Source organism: Gadus macrocephalus, chromosome 8, assembly GCF_031168955.1.
Source record: "Gadus macrocephalus chromosome 8, ASM3116895v1".
NCBI lineage: Eukaryota > Metazoa > Chordata > Actinopteri > Gadiformes > Gadidae > Gadus > Gadus macrocephalus.
In genome coordinates, this window is record NC_082389.1 from 10,554,192 (window position 1) to 10,571,023 (window position 16,832).

General features: G+C 52.1%; 1 protein-coding gene across 4 annotated transcripts in view; it reads right to left on the reverse strand.

The window, feature by feature from the left end:
• Positions 1 to 384: 384 nt before the first annotated feature.
• Positions 385 to 16,832, reverse strand: part of depdc5 (DEP domain containing 5, GATOR1 subcomplex subunit) — a 26,438-nt gene continuing 9,990 nt past the window's right edge. The window contains exons 17-42 of one of the 4 annotated variants that reach the window (XM_060058781.1): positions 16,416 to 16,485; positions 16,250 to 16,286; positions 15,889 to 16,009; positions 15,217 to 15,440; positions 13,968 to 14,168; positions 13,343 to 13,478; positions 13,157 to 13,251; positions 12,920 to 12,976; positions 10,919 to 11,075; positions 9,978 to 10,138; positions 9,695 to 9,815; positions 9,167 to 9,334; positions 8,676 to 8,889; positions 7,548 to 7,678; positions 7,209 to 7,305; positions 6,605 to 6,667; positions 5,034 to 5,134; positions 4,549 to 4,632; positions 4,198 to 4,330; positions 3,874 to 3,970; positions 3,534 to 3,764; positions 2,061 to 2,230; positions 1,447 to 1,618; positions 1,220 to 1,280; positions 1,063 to 1,145; positions 385 to 875 (exon numbers count right to left, since the gene is read on the reverse strand). In XM_060058781.1, coding sequence (XP_059914764.1) covers positions 574 to 875; positions 1,063 to 1,145; positions 1,220 to 1,280; positions 1,447 to 1,618; positions 2,061 to 2,230; positions 3,534 to 3,764; positions 3,874 to 3,970; positions 4,198 to 4,330; positions 4,549 to 4,632; positions 5,034 to 5,134; positions 6,605 to 6,667; positions 7,209 to 7,305; positions 7,548 to 7,678; positions 8,676 to 8,889; positions 9,167 to 9,334; positions 9,695 to 9,815; positions 9,978 to 10,138; positions 10,919 to 11,075; positions 12,920 to 12,976; positions 13,157 to 13,251; positions 13,343 to 13,478; positions 13,968 to 14,168; positions 15,217 to 15,440; positions 15,889 to 16,009; positions 16,250 to 16,286; positions 16,416 to 16,485 — 3,487 coding nt within the window. In that variant the 3' untranslated portion in view covers positions 385 to 573. Of the gene's footprint in view, positions 876 to 1,062; positions 1,146 to 1,219; positions 1,281 to 1,446; positions 1,619 to 2,060; positions 2,231 to 3,533; positions 3,765 to 3,873; positions 3,971 to 4,197; positions 4,331 to 4,548; positions 4,633 to 5,033; positions 5,138 to 6,604; positions 6,668 to 7,208; positions 7,306 to 7,547; positions 7,679 to 8,675; positions 8,890 to 9,166; positions 9,335 to 9,694; positions 9,816 to 9,977; positions 10,139 to 10,918; positions 11,103 to 12,919; positions 12,977 to 13,156; positions 13,252 to 13,342; positions 13,479 to 13,967; positions 14,169 to 15,216; positions 15,441 to 15,888; positions 16,010 to 16,249; positions 16,287 to 16,415; positions 16,486 to 16,832 lie in introns of all 4 variants that reach the window. The other 3 variants (XM_060058780.1, XM_060058783.1, XM_060058782.1) reach the window with 3 other exon arrangements.

Genomic DNA, 16,832 nt, shown 5'->3' on the forward strand with positions numbered 1-16,832 from the left:
GTTTAATGCGACTGCATCATTTTCTCTCACATGATCAGCTGCTGGCGGGTTTCACTTTCTCTCCAGTGAGAATTGCTCATGATGATATCGCTGCGTTGTCTCTGTGGAGACAGCGCAGCAACACCTCTACCCTGAACTGGGCTTTAACTGTCTGTCTGTAGGCTGTATACCGAGTTACCTGTCTGTAGGCGGTACTTGGTTACCTGTCAGTATGTCGGTTGTACTGCTTTCCCTGTCTGTAGAGGGCTGCCTGTGGCCACTGAACCTGAACAGACTGCTGGTCTCACCTCTCTGAGCTTTAGCAGCTTAGAGCTCTCAATACGCTGACATGCTCCAGCTCCTGCACCTGCACCAGACAGGAAGTGACCAAAATAAGACACAGGATGTTGTTTCTCTCGGTTGTATTTACAGATGCACCACCTGCTCCACCAAGGTAGTCTGTCCCCTCAGGGAGGTGGAGCTCTGACAGAAGCAGCGGTGATGGCCGTCCCCTAGGGGGCGCTGGCGTTCATGCGGTCCAGGCAGGTGGAGGTTGAGGTGGAGGTGCAGTACAGGTGTAGTCAGGGTGGGCCCCTAGGGGGCGCTGGCGTTCATGCGGTCCAGGCAGGCGTCCCAGAAGGCCCTGAGGCGGTTGTTGTGGTTGCAGCAGAAGGCGGTGAAGTCCTTGAGCAGGCGTGCGGCGAGGCGCTCGTCCCCCAGCGCCCCGGTCCTCCAGGCCTTGGTCAGCATGGTGTTGTAGGCCCAGTTGAAGCCGGGCTCCTCCCCCCCGAACCCCCCCCCGAACCCCCCCCCGCCCGACGAGGCCGAGTTCCTCCGCCGCCGCTGGCCGCAGGGGAACTTCCTCTTGGAGTAGGGCAGCTGGAGGAACACCGTGCCTACAACCAGTTAACCAGTTAGTTAACCAGTTAGTAAACACTATAGTAGGGCACTTGGAAGAATACTGTGCCTACAACCAGTTAACCAGTTAGTTAACAAGTTAACCAGTTAGTTAACTCTAGAGTAGGGCAGCTGGAGGAACACAGTGCTTGTGTGTGCGTACGGCGTGTGTGTGTGTACGTGTACCTGTGACGTGGATGTACTGGGGTTTGTTCTCTGCGGGGAAGTTGAAGGTGGAGGCTGAGGCGCGGTCCTGGACGAAGCCGAACCTGAGAGACACGGAGGGGCGGTGAGGGCCGGCCGTCTCCATGGAAACAGCCGGACCTCCTGTCAGATGACGTACCTGTACAGGATGGCCTCCTGGAAGAGCTGCATCCTCTCCCAGTACGTCTCCGGCTCAAAGCCTGCAACACGTTAACACAGTGAGGACCACTGTAGAGAGAGAGAGAGACAGACACACACACACACACACACACACACACACACACACACACACACACACACACACACACACACACACACACACACACACACACACACACACACACACACACACACACACACACACACCTTCGAAGAGGCTGTCGGTGGGACTGCGCAGCAGACAGTGTGTGTGGAGGGGGATGAAGAGCTGTCCCCTGAGGGGGTCTCCGTAGAGCGAGGAGGTGAGGGCGAACGGGACCTCCAGCACCGGGACCAGCAGGAACCCACAGGAGGCGGCCTTACGGTGCCAGCCCTGGACCTAGAGGATAGGAGAGGGCGTTACCATGACGACCAGCATCACAGGCCTGGACCGAGAGGAGAGGGCGTTACCATGACAACAGAATCACAGCCCTGAACCTAGAGGAGAGGGCGTTACCCTGACATCCAGCATCACAGCCCTAAACCGAGAGGAGGGCGTTACCATGACAACCAGCATCACAGCCCTGAACCTAGAGGAGTGGAGAGGGCGTTACCATGACAACTAGCATCACAGCCCTGAACCTAGAGGAGAGGAGAGGCTGTTACCATGACAACCAGCATCACAGCCCTGAAACTAGAGGAGGGGGCGTTACCATGACAACCAGCATCACAGCCCTGAACCTAGAGGAGGGAGAGGCTGTTACCATGACAACAAGAATCACCATGACATCGTATGGTGGTGGATATAAAAGATGGACTGAGTGATATTATGGGATGCATACCATCTCAAAGAGCACGGCCGAGGTGACGGCCATCCAGTGCAGCTTGACCTCAAAGGCCGTGTTGAGGGAGAAGTTGCCGTGGTAATAACAGCTGCACCACTCACTGCGCTCGCTACGGTTGTTGATGTCAACGTCCAAAGTCACCGTCTTCTGGTCTGGGACCGTAGCCGCTGAGAGAGCGAGAGAGATAGAGACAGACGTAATGAGCTGAGTTTGTGGACAGGTGATGGTTTCCAGGAGGTGCGGCTGGAGGTGCTTCAGAACAGACATGAGGTCCCTCTCCCTAAAGTCCCCTGGTTATCTTGGGCAGCTCAAGTCATATCATGTGTATGGCGACTATCGAACCACTTATTTAGTCACCGAGAGGCTAGATCGGGAAAATCTGTTTTTGCCAGACGCGCTGCTTGTTCCAAGAATCACTTAAGAATGGGTACTGCGTTTTGTTGGTTTATTAGAGATAAGTTAAAAACGTTCCATAGTCCTAAAGTGATCGGTGCTAAAGTGCGTTAAATGTTAACAGATTGTGCGGTCAACAAAGTTGGACTTCCCCCGTCCACCCCCTCTCATCTCAAACATTTCATTCAAGCCACCCGCGCGTGAACAGCTGACTTTTACCACTGATCCTGACTGACGTAGCCCCAACACCACGTGACCTGTCAGTCTGCCTATACCTGTCACCAACATCATGTCTTTAGTCAAGTCCTGTCTTTAGTTAAGTCAACTAAACACAGGGCTTGGATTAACTCAAGTCCAATACTAACAGGGATCAACCAGGACAATAATCCCTGGCCATCCCTTTTGAATCCAGCCAGACTGCAGGTGATCGGACCACAGAGTGGGTACTGATTATTCACTAGTACAGCTCGTTTCCTGTTAACCGTTCAACTGGAGCTTTAGCCAGATGTCATTTGGTGTCAGGTCACCTTTAGGGAGTGGGACTCTGTATCTTTAAACGGCTCATGTCATGCCACCAGGTATGGGTGTGATTAGCTGGTACAAGCCGTTTGGCACAGGGAAAGAATGATTTTCGTAGTGACATCACAAGTGGGCGTGTCTACCTAGATGTACGCTGGATAGATAAATCTACCAGCCTACCCAGTGGACTGTATCAAACATTTCTCCTCGATTCTTCATGTATCTGTGTGGACACGCCCACTTGTGATGTCACTATGAAAATCATTCCTTCCCTGTGCCAAACGGCTTGTACCAGCTAATCACAGCCACACCTGGTGGCATGACATGAGCCCTTCAGGAGGCCTGGACTCTCCCCCCCCCAGATCAGCTGTCCAATCAGAGGACACAAAGTCCCGCTGCTATCAGTGCAAACTGCTAGCAATACGCTAGCAGCTACCTAGAAATGAGGGCGGGGCTACAGCAGTGAGGGCAGAAATACTCAGCAGTGAGGGCGGAGCTACCCAGGGGTGAGGGCGGAGCTACCCAGCAGTGAGGGCAGAGCTACCCAGGGGTAGCTACCTAGCAGGGCGGCGGCCTGGCTGCGTCCTCCGAAGCTGCGGCTGAAGGAGCTGTGTCTGCTGGCGTAGGAGGCGGGGCGGCTGGGGAGCCATGGCAACAGGAAGGCGGGAAGGTCACAGGCACGGCGCTCCTCCAGCAGGAAGGCCACCTCGAACCACTTCCTCTGGAACGCCGCAAAGTCCTCCACCGCCGCCGCCGCCGAACCGGGGGCCGCGGGGGACTGGGAGGGGCCTGGGGGGGAGGCTGAGTGAGTGTGTGTATATAAGTGTGTGTGTGTGTGTGTGTGTGTGTATGTTTGTGGGTGTGTGTGTGTGTGTGTTCATAAAAGTGTGTGTGGTACCATCCTTCTCCACCACGCAGTAGAAGTAGGAGCCGTAGATGAAGGTCCTCATGGCGTCTCCAGACGCGTGAGCGATCAGACCGTCCTCCAGCATCTTCTACAGGACACACACACACAGCGGATTGGCTGCCAGTCACACACAGCGGATTGGCTGTCAGTCACACACAGCGGATTGGCTGTCAGTCACACACAGCGGATTGGCTGTCAGAAGAGAGCTGGTTGGCTGTCGGAGGAGAGCTGGTTGGTTGTCAGAGGAGAGCTGGTTGGTTGTCAGAGGAGAGCTGATTGGCTGTCAGAGGAGAACCTCAGAATCAGAATGAGTACCTGCATTATCTCCACGGCCATGATGTGCGTGGCCACGCCCTCCACATTGTTCACCAGCCAATGGGTGACCTCGGCACTGATGAAGCAGCTTCTGGGCAGACCCTTCTGCTCTGGTAGGAGCTGCACCCCCGTCCTGCAAACACACACTGGTTACCACGTGGTGTACTAGTTAGTACTGGTTATACTAGGGAGTACTACAGACCCTTTTGCTCTGGTAGGAGCTGCACCCCTGTCCTGCACACACACACTGGTTACTACCACTAATACTACTACTACAAACAGGCTAGTTAATACTACTACAGTCCTACTTCACACAGACAAGTTAGTACTACTAGTTATACTAGTTCTTACGTGGGGTGTGTGAGGGCCTCCAAGATGTCCATCAGAGTGGAGGAGGAGGAGGAGAGAGAAACGCCTCCTGGTCCAGAGGGACCGCTGGAACACACACAGTACACACTTAGTACTACACACAGTACTATGCACAGTAATACAAAGTTCACACTCTCAGTACACACTCAGTACTACACTGTACACACTCAGTAGTACACAGTTCACACTCAGTACGACACACACTACTACACAGTACACACACAATACCACAACAGTACACACTCAGAGACAGTACACACTCAGAGCCAAGACAGTACACACTCAGTACTGCTACTTCGGACAAATGTACTTACTATAAGTTGCTTTTGATATAAGCGTCTGCTAAACGCCCTGAATGTAAATGTAATGCACACACAATACACACTCTGGAGGGGAAGGTAGTGTAGGATGTGAAGGTGGAGTAGGTGGTGTAGGTGATGTAGATGTGTCGGTAGAGCAGGAGCCACCTGTCTATGGTGCTGCCGGCTGCAGGGTCTCCAACTCCCTGCACCGCGGCTCCCCCGGTGGTGGTGGCGGGCGGTGCTGCTCCGTCCGCTGCCTCCGCCGGCTGCTGTCCCACAAACACAGCTTCAGTCTGGCCCCGGGGCCTCAGTCTGGGCCCCGGGGCCTTCTGACAGTCTGGGCCGGTTATGGTTCTCTGTATGGAAACTGTCCCACTAATCACTACTGTCCCACTACTGTCCCACTACTCACTACTGTCCCACTAATCACTACTGTCCCACTAATCACTACTGTCCCACTACTGTCCCACTAATCACTACTGTCCCACTAATCACTACTGTCCCACTACTGTCCCACTAATCACTACTGTCCCACTACTGTCCCACTAATCACTACTGTCCCACTACTGTCCCACTAATCACTACTGTCCTACTACTGTCCCACTAATCACTACTGTCCCACTAATCACTACTGTCCTACTACTGTCCCACTAATCACTACTGTCCCACTACTGTCCCACTAATCACTACTGTCCCACTACTGTCCCACTAATCACTACTGTCCCCATTAATCACTACTGTCCCACTACTGTCCCACTAATCACTACTGTCCCCATTAATCACTACTGTCCCACTACTGTCCCCATTAATCACTACTGTCCCACTACTGTCCCAATTAATCACTTACTGTCCCACTACTGTCCCACTAATCACTACTGTCCCCATTAATCACTACTGTCCCACTACTGTCCCCATTAATCACTACTGTCCCACTACTGTCCCAATTAATCACTACTGTCCCACTACTGTCCCCATTAATCACTACTGTCCCCATTAATCACTACTGTCCCACTACTGTCCCACTAATCACTACTGTCCCCATTAATCACTACTGTCCCCATTAATCACTACTGTCCCCATTAATCACTACTGTCCCACTAATCACTACTGTCCCAATTAATCACTTACTGTCCCACTAATCACTACTGTCCCACTACTGTCCCCATTAATCACTACTGTCCCACTACTGTCCCAATTAATCACTTACTGTCCCACTAATCACTACTGTCCCACTACTGTTCCCACTGATATATATATCAGTGGGACAGTATATATACTGTCCCACTAATCTCTACTTGTGACGCTGGGGGCTACTAGCTAGAATGAGGGAGTTTACCTAGCATCTCCAGGAGCAGCAACACAGGGTGGAGGAGAAGGAGGAGGTAGGAAGACAGGGTGGAGGAGGAGGTGGTAGGAACACAGGGTGGAGGAGGAGGTGGTAGGAACACAGGGTGGAGGAGGAGGAGGTAGGAACACAGGGTGGAGGAGGAGGAGGTAGGAACACAGGGTGGAGGAGGAGGTAGGAACACAGGGTGGAGGAGGAGGTAGGAACACAGGGTGGAGGAGGAGGTAGGAACACAGGGTGGAGGAGGAGGTAGGAACACAGGGTGGAGGAGGAGGAGGTAGGAACACAGGGTGGAGGAGGAGGAGGTAGGAACACAGGGTGGAGGAGGAGGAGGTAGGAACACAGGGTGGAGGAGGTAAAATCAGGCGGTGTTGATGGAGATATGACTGACCTGAGCCTGATAGAGGTACGAGCTACGAGGACTGCGGATAAAATCCAAAATGAACGCAGCGTCCTGTCAGCAGCGTGGAACCCACAGCGAATACCCGCAAGTAGAACCAGGAAGTAGAACCAGGAAGTAGAGTAGAACCAGCAAGTAGAACCAGCAAGTAGAACCAGCAAGTAGAAGTCAGACCCAGGAAGTACAAGAGAACCAGGAAGTCAGAACCAGGATGTAGAGAGGGATCAGGAAGTGGAACAAAAAGATTCAATGGGAAGTGAGGAGGAAGAAGAGGAAGCAGTAGCTGATGAAGAGGAGGATAAGCAAGGACCTAGGCAGCTCATAGCATCAGAGCAGGGACAGACCATCCCCTGAGGAGCTCATCACAGAGCCTGTGATGGTACGGTCTCACGAGTGGGGGCGCTGTCTCGGAGGAGGGCTTTATAGTCTGCTGCCACACAGGACCAGGCTGTCTGGGGGGGGGGTTTAGTGCCTCACAGGACTGGCTGTTGGGGGGAGGGGGGGGGGGGGTGGTAGTGCCTCACAGGACCAACTGTGGAGGGGTTAGTGCCTCACAAGACCGGGCTGTGGAGGGTGGTGTGGGGGGTGGACCCACCTTGCGTGGGCTGTCCACGTAGGGCGGGGCAGTCAGGGTGCCGGGGGCCTCACTTGGCCCAGCGGAGGACTTCCCCCCCTGCTGCTCCTCCAGAGTCCTGGAAAGGTTGATACAGAGATATCTAATCAATACAGAGATATCTAATCAATACAGAATTATCTTAATCCATACAGAGATGTCTAATCAATACAGAAATATCCAATCAATACAGAGAAGCTGATCAATACAGAGATATCTGATCAATACAACTACATGGATCGTTTATAGGCCAAACAGCTGGACCAGTCTCCCAGTGGACTGGACCAGTCTCCCAGTGGACTGGACCAGCTGCCCACTCACTTGTGGGTGTGCTCCAGCACCAGCAGGGCAGATAGGGCCGAGGTCCCCTTCTTGCCTGCGGGGGGCGCTGCTGGCTCTGGCTGGTAGTGGGGGGGGGCGGCCCCCTGGTGGCCTTTCATGGTGGTGCTTTTCTGGAGATCAGGAGAAACACACATGAAGGGGTGAGGGCTCTGTCCTCTATGAAGGGATGAGAGCTCTATTCTCTATGAAGGGGAAAGCTGTCTCCTATATGAAGGGGTGAGAGCTCTATGAAGGGGTGAGAGCTCTATTCTCCATGAAGGGGTGAGTGCTCTATTCTCTATGAAGGGGTGAGTGCTCTATTCTCTATGAAGGGGTGAGAGCTCTATTCTCTATGAAGGGGTGAGAGCTCTATTCTCTATGAAGGGGTGAGTGCTCTATTCTCTATGAAGGGGTGAGAGCTCTATTCTCTATGAAGGGGTGAGAGCTCTATTCTCTATGAAGGGGTGAGAGCTCTATTCTCTATGAAGGGGTGAGTGCTCTATTCTCTATGAAGGGGTGAGAGCTCTATTCTCTATGAAGGGGTGAGAGCTCTATTCTCTATGAAGGGGTGAGTGCTCTATTCTCTATGAAGGGGTGAGAGCTCTATTCTCTATGAAGGGGTGAGTGCTCTATTCTCTATGAAGGGGTGAGAGCTCTATTCTCCATGAAGGGGTGAGTGCTCTATTCTCTATGAAGGGGTGAGAGCTCTATTCTCTATGAAGGGGTGAGTGCTCTATTCTCTATGAAGGGGTGAGAGCTCTATTCTCTATGAAGGGGTGAGAGCTCTATTCTCTATGAAGGGGTGAGTGCTCTATTCTCTATGAAGGGGTGAGAGCTCTATTCTCTATGAAGGGGTGAGTGCTCTATTCTCTATGAAGGGGTGAGTGCTCTATTCTCTATGAAGGGGTGAGAGCTCTATTCTCTATGAAGGGGTGAGAGCTCTATTCTCTATGAAGGGGAGAGCTGTCTTCTATATGAAGGGGTGAGAGCTCTATGAAGGGGTGAGTGCTCTATTCTCTATGAAGGGGTGAGAGCTCTATTTCCATACTCTATTTCAATACACGAGGAATCATTGCTTTGGGGCGTGGCCTTCGGGAGGCGTGGCCTGTGGGAGTGGGCAGGGCCTACCCTGATGATGCGGTCGGAGCGGTGGCGGCGGCGGATGCGGTTCAGCCCCTCCAGGAAGCGGATGAAGCCGTCCAGCATGACCCAGTCCCCAGCGCCGCCCCCCACCCCCTCCCCGTACACGTCCCAGTGGCCATCGCCGTCGGCAACGCGGCGCGCCCCGCCCGCCGGCAGCAGCAGGAAGCGCGTCCTCCAGAACTTCAGGGAGTCGATGAGGCTGGGAGGAGGCACAGAGGGCGTTTACCTGGAGTCCTCTTTACCCACAGCGACAACAAGGCCGTCGGTCTGTCGGTGCAGTAAGGATGTTCATAGAACCAAGGGCCAAGCCCTACCAATCACAGGGTTGACCCATTCCCCGTAATCAACAGAGATAGCTAGGAGAAGATGCTGGACAATGCTAAGACAAGGATGTACAGCATACAGTAAGTGTGTATAAGGGGTGTTTGGGGGGGAAGGTGGGGGGGAGACAGGGTATGTCTCCAGGGGGGGTCTACCTGAAGTCCTCGGAGCCGGCGGAGCAGATGTACTGGTCCAGGTAATTCCACTTGTACTGCTCCAGCCGCTCGTGGCAGAACTCCACCCAGCAGGACCTGAAGGACGCCTCGCAGTGGGGGGGGCACAGGCTGTAGGAGTACTGGATCTGGGCCGACTCGTAGGGGTACCTGGACACACACACACACACATACACACAGGGCGCCACAAACACACACAGGGAGACACAAACACAATCACACACACACACACACACAAACAGGGAGATACACATACGCACACACACACCTCAAGATGAAGGGGGCAGGGGCGCGGCTTACTTGGGCAGGTAGAGTGTGTAGGAGGGTGTGGGCGGGGCTTACTTGGGCAGGTAGAGTGTGTAGGAGGGTGTGGACGGGGCTTACTTGGGCAGGTAGAGTGTGTAGGAGGGTGTGGGCGGGGCTTACTTGGGCAGGTAGAGTGTGTAGGAGGGTGTGGGCGGGGATTACTTGGGCAGGTAGAGTGTGTTGGAGAGTGTGGGCGGGGCTTACTTGGGCAGGTAGCGCGTGACAGTGATGATCTTGTCCTTCAGACACACCTTGTGGAAGGTTCTTCCCATGCTCAGCCAGTACAGGGTCTCCTCCTCCTCTGCTGCCCGTAGGGACACCAGACCTGCTCACACACACACACACACACACACACACACACACACACACACACACACACACACACACACACACACACACACACACACACACACACATCAAACATTCATGGGCGAAATCAAGCTAAATCCTATAGTCTACAATAGTTTGCGTGCGTGCGTGTGGTTACCACGGGAGTACAGGGGGCTGCTGCCCAGGGGCGTTGCCATGGTAGCCTGGGTCTTCTTGGCGTGTGATTGGACGATGATCTGGTAGCCCTGCATCAGGCGCTGGCAGATGAACTCCTCAAACACCTGGGGGGCGCTCATCACCGGACCCTCGTCCTCACGCCTGGGAGGAGACGGAGCGCACTGCTGGGCACTTGGGTTTGTATGTATACTATTGGTGGGCCGTTATCGGCGTTAACGCAAAACTTTTATCGCACGATAAAAAAAAATAGCACCGTAAATCTATTTTCAAACACTTCCTTGTTCGGACCCATCACGTGACTGAACTAACCAATCAGAAGCTAGAATTTAGACTGAGGTAAACGTGAGGGAATCAGAGAGGCAGATTCAACAGAATATCCTTTAAATATGTAAATATGTAATAATTGTGTAACATAAATATGTAAATTATTAACTGACTAAAAATTGTAAGTACATTTCTAGCAAATTAACTCCAATATAAATTATATTAATTTATTCTACAACTTTCAAATATTTAACTTCTAAACCTTACATTATTATGGATTATTACACGGCTCTTCTCAATGCTGTAGACTGCTCCATTCACTTGCATGGGCCTTCCCAACGTTCAGCTGTCAATTATTTTTGTTTATGCTCCGTTCACTTGCATGGGCACTTCACAACTTCCGGCGGTGATTTATATTTGATAAATCACCATTGCCCAGTATAATTGACCGCTGTCAAGGTAAACAAAAAGATTTTTTGCAGTTTGCCATTTTAATCTAAATTAATTTTGGAATTAATCTAGATTAAAAAAAATAATCTATGCCCACCACTAATGTATACATATACGTATATATACATATCTATATAAATCTTTATAGACACACACACACACACATCCATCTATCTATCTATACATCTCTAGAAGTGGTTGTAGTACCTCTCCAGGTCGCTGGGGGGCAGCAAGTCGTAGCAGCCCTGGGTGTAGTCGTTCTGCAGGGCGGGCCGCTCGGGGAAGTAGTCGGTGGTGAGGGGCAGGCAGGCGGGCGTGGTCAGAGACTTCCAGTCCACGCCCACCGTGCAGCAGAACCTGGGCACTGAGGGGGGGGCAGACAGCTGCAGGACTTCACCAGCACCGCAACACACACACACACACACACACACACACACACACACACACACACACACACACACACACACACACACACACACACACACACACACACACACACACACACACACACACACACAAAAACAGGGAGACACACACACACAAAAACAGGGAGACACACAAATACACACACACATACAAACACACACAGGGGCAGACACACACACAGGGAGAGACACACACACACAGAGGCAGACACAAACAAACAGGGAGACACACATACGAACACACAGGGGCATACACACACACACACACACACAGGCAGACACACACACACAGGGAGAAACACACACACACACACACACACACAGGGAGACACAAACACGCACACACATACGGAGACACACACACAAGGGGACACACACAGGGAGACACACACACAAACAACACAAATATCCACCAACACACAGAAACAGACACATACACATACAAAGACACAGAGAGACAGACACACACACACAACACAAGCACACACACAGACGCAGGAACGCAAATCCCCAAGAGAAATAAAACCACACACACACACACACACACAGACACACACAGACAGAGAGATACAGACAACGAGACAGAGAGACAGAGAGAAACAGAGAGCGAGGCAGACATTGACAGAGAGACACACAGAGAGGGAGAGAGAGGGAAAGAGACAGCGACAGAGACAGAGAGGTGTAGAACAGGTGACACACGGGGAGAAAACGGGGAGAGAGAAAGATAAAGAGGGAAATTATTTTATTGGCTGATTGGCAGATAATAACATGCAGAGCGTGTTGTGTGACTCTAGCGTGTTGGGTGACTCTTGCGCGTTGTGTGACTCTAGCGTGTTGAGACTCTAGTGGGTTTTGTGACCCTATCGTCTTGCGTGACTCTAGCGTGTTGAGACTCTATCGTGTTGTGTGACCGTAGCGTGTTGTGTGACTCTAGCGTGTTGTGTGACTCTAGCGTGTTGTGTGACCCTAGCATGTTGCGTGACTCTAGTAGGTTGTGAGACTGTAGCGTGTTGCGTGACTCTAGGGTGTTGAGACTCTAGCGTGTTGTGTGACTCTAGCGTGTTGTAATAATCAACGTGACCTGAGGTCAGCAAGCGTGAATTACTTCAGACAGAGAGGAGTGACTCCACAGAAGACGGTGAACTTCATGCTAATCAACAGGTGAACTTCATGCTCATAATCAGGTGAACTTCATGCTAATCAACAGGTGAACTTCATGCTAATCAACAGGTGAACTTCATGCTAATCAACAGGTGAACTTCATGCTAATCAACAGGTGAACTTCATGCTAATCAACAGGTGAACTTCTTGCTAATCAACAGGTGAACTTCTTGCTAATCAACAGGTGAACTTCATGCTATTCAACAGGTGAACTTCATGCTAATCGAGTGAACTTCATGCTAATGATCAGGTGAACTTCATGCTAATTAACAGGTGAACTTAATGCTAATTAACAGGTGAACTTGATCATGAGACTTGATTTATGACGTGTGACAGATTTGGAGTTGGTGAGGAATTAGTGAAGGTTTCTTTAACTGGTGGATTACAGAAAGCAACTAGAGACTGATTACAGGGAGGAGAGAGAGAGATAGAGAGAGGGGAGGAAAAGATGTAGAGGGGAGGGGACAAAACAGTCTGTCTTCTAAACAACAGAAAGAGAAAACAAGATGTCCGCTGTCTTCTCCAACCAAGTATCCCTCACACACCCCGGCTCAGTGTGTGTGTGTGTGTGTGTGTGTGTGTGTGTGTGTGTGTGTGTGTGTGTGTGTGTGTGGACGCTCACTTGGGTCCACCCCTGGGGGGGTGTGGTCAGGGGAGGAGCCCTGAGTCTCCGTCTTCCCTGAAAAACAAATCAGACTCAACTCAGCACCTCCGATCAGAGGCCAGGATAAGGGGACTGGAGGAGCCTAACAACAACAAGGAGGGAATACAGAGCAGCCAGGTGTGTGTGTGTGTGTGTGTGTGTGTGTGTGTGTGTGTGTGTGTGTGTGTGTGTGTGTGTGTGTGTGTGTGTCAGTACCAGTTCTGTTGCTGCTCCTGTTGAGGCCTCCGTTGGACTCCTCCACCCCTCCTCCTCCTCCTCTCAGCCCGTTCTCCCCAGCCTGTCGGAACCGCCTCAACAAAAGAACAACAACAACATAAACAACCACACACACCATCATGACATGCAGGAGACCCGCCCTCAAGCCCTGATTGGTGGCCAGACCTCCCGGTGGCCTCGTGATAGGCCAGCTCCAGCAGCTCGGCGGAGGTGTGGGCGGGGTCGGCCTGCTGGCTGCCCTGCAGCTCCTCCATGTTCTGTCTGGTCTGGTGGTGGATCTGGATCGCCTCGCCGGACGGTCCTGGAGCCAGAGGACCCCCGTACACGTTACTTCTGGCCCCCGTACACGTTACATCTGGCCCCCGTACACGTTACATCTGGCCCCCGTACACGTTACATCTGGCCCCCCCGTTACATCTGACCACCGTGTTACATCTGACCACCCTGTTACATCTGACCACCGTGTTACATCTGACCACCGTGTTACATCTGACCACCGTGTTACATCTAACCACCGTAAACCGTTACATCTGACCCCCAGATGTGATTCCAGGTGTTTGTGTCTCCAGGTGTGTCCAGGTGTGTGTCTCCAGGTGTGTCCAAGTGTGAGCCTCCTGGTGTGTCCAGGTTTGTGTCTCAAGGTGATTCCAGGTGTGTGTGTGTCTCCAGGTGTGTGTCTCCAGGTGTGTCCAGGTGTGTGTCTCCAGGTGTGTCCAAGTGTTTCTCCTGGTGTGTCCAGGTGTGTGTGTCCAGGTGTGTGTCTCCAGGTGTGTCGTTGTGTGCGTCTCACCAACGGGGAAGGTGTGCATCCAGCGGCGGCGGTTAGAGGTGAGCTTCATGGGCATGCGGGAGGGGGCGAAGGGGTTGATGAGGGCGCGCTGAGGGGTGTAGCCCCCCGGCCGGATGTGCAGTGTGGACTCAGCGCTGCCCACCGTGAAGCGGCCCGGGGCGCTAGAGTCCCGCTGGGAGTCCATCATCTTCTCCAGCAGCTCTACACACACACACACACACACACACACACACACACACACACACACACACACACACACACACACAGATGCACACACACGTTACACAAACAAATTACACACACACAAAAACATTACACACACACATATTATACAAACATATTACACATACATCAACTACACATACATTATACACACATTACACACTAGAGCGCGGAACGGGACGCATTTTTCCGTCCGAGCCCGGCCCGCGTCCGAAAGAGAACTAACCGTGCCCGACTCGAGCCTCAAGATATATATGTCCGAGCCCGACACAGTTAATGTCTATTTTTTCTCATACTTATGACACGTTTATTAGACAACTGCAAGATATTTGGAAATGTCAATAGATGATCGCAACAAGCGCGCGTGAACAGCGAGCACGCTTGTTGCGCAGAATCATAACCAATTGAAATTCACATAGGCCCACAAAAAAAGCCACGATAACGCTAAATTCTAAAAAATGACACAAGAGGTTTGGAAGTTCCGTAGGACAGGTAGCCTATGACATTTAAATTAACAGTGAGTGACCCCAGCGAGGTAAAATTAACGTCAACACAAAAGCAACGCCAACGGCCGCGCAGATATTACCGAGCCTGACCCGAACGCGAGCATAATTTCTAAATATTTGTCCAAACCCGACCCGTCGGTACCGTCAGGTTCCCGTCGGGCTCGGGTCGGGTTTCCATGCTCTAACACACACACATTACACACACATACCGGTTCAGGGTACGATTCAGGGACGGGTTCAAGGTAGGGTTCAGGGTTAAGGGTAGGGTTCATGGTTAAGGGTTAAGGGTAGGGTTCAGGGTAGGGTTCAGGGTAGGGATCAGGGTAGGGTTCAGGGTAGGGTTCAGGATAGGGTTCAGGGTTCAGGGTAGGGTTCAGTGTGGGTTCAGGGTTCAGGGTTCAGGGTTCAGGGTGGGTTCAGGGTGGGTTCGGGGTTCAGGGTGGGTTCAGGGTGGGTTCGGGGTTCAGGGTTCGGGGTGGGTTCAGGGTTCAGGGTTCAGGGTCCAGGCTTGGGTCCGCTACCTCGTGTGCTGGTGTAGCCCAGGGAGCTGCTGACCTCGTACTGGACGGTGGGGTGGCGGGGGATGAGCAGGACGCTGGACACCGGCCCCAGGCTGTCGCTGGAGGCCAGGCTGCGCAGCTCCTCCTGCCCCCCGCCACGCACTGGGGGGGAGGCCCCGGGACCACTACCCACCTCCGCAGACCCCCAGCTCCTCCTCCCACTCACCTCCCTCTCCCGACCCACCCTGAGAGAGAGAGAGAGAGATGAAACAAACACACACACATACAATGACCCAGAAGTAGTCGGGGGTGAGGGGCAGGCAGGCGGGCGTGGTCAGAGACTTCCAGTCCACGCCACCGTGCAGCAGAACCTGGGCACTGAGGGGGGGGCAGACAGCTGCAGGACTTCACCAGCACCGCAACACACACAGGGAGACACACACACACACAGACAGGGAGACATACACACACAGACAGGGAGACATACACACACACACACACACACACACACACACAGACAGGGAGACATACACACACACACACACACACACACACACACACAGGGAGACACACACACACACAGACAGGGAGACATACACACACACACACACACACGGAGACACAAACACACACACACACACACACAGGCAGAGACACACAGACACACACACAGGGAGACATACACACACACACCTGAAGTTGCTGCTCCTCTGGGCCCTGGAGGGCCCAGGCAGCCTGAACACCAGTGCATCATGGGCATCGTAGTCCACTTGGATGGGCAGGCTGTTCTCAGAGTCCCTCGGAGCGCACAGGGCTGGGGGCGATCCAGAGTACACAGTAGAGTACACAGTAGAGTACACACAACAGTAAACACTACTGCACCCAGTAGAGTACACACACTACAGTATACACGAGAGTACACACTACTGAAGTATACAGTACACAGAACAGTACATTCTACAGCACACAGAACAGTACATAGTAGATACACACTACAGTACACACAACAGTACACACAAAAGTAGAAAGTACAAACTAGGAAGTGATGTCATACCGTGGTCTTTGTTGCTCCTGAACTTCTCCGCGTGGAGCTGAAAGGATTTGAAACAGAGAAGAGCTGAGCAGTGCAGCATATAGCGCATGTGTGTTTGAGTGTGTGTGTAGGGGTGCGTGTGCGATTGTGTGAGTGTTAGAGTGTGTGTGTGTGTGGGGGGGTGTACCTTGCGTCCTGCTAGTTTGATCCTGGGGGTGAAGGAGCAGCAGGAGCTCTGGCTCTTGGACGTGTAGAAACTGAACAACATAAAGTATCAAACCATGTATACTACAATACTACTGCCACACAGTGAGTACAGCAAAAGTATTAGACCACGTATACTACAATACTACTGCCACACAGTGATTACAGCAAAAGTATTTGACCTCGTATGCTACAATACTACTGCCCCACAGTGGGTACAACAAAAGTATTAGACCACGTATACTACAATACTACTGCCCCATTGCCCCACAGTACCACCACACAAGCTAACTAACGATCGCTGTAGTCTTCAATATCATGCAAGCACTTTATGTTTTCTTTTTCTTTTGTTCTACATCACAATTGCATGATTTAATAAAGTATTGTTTTTACCTACCAT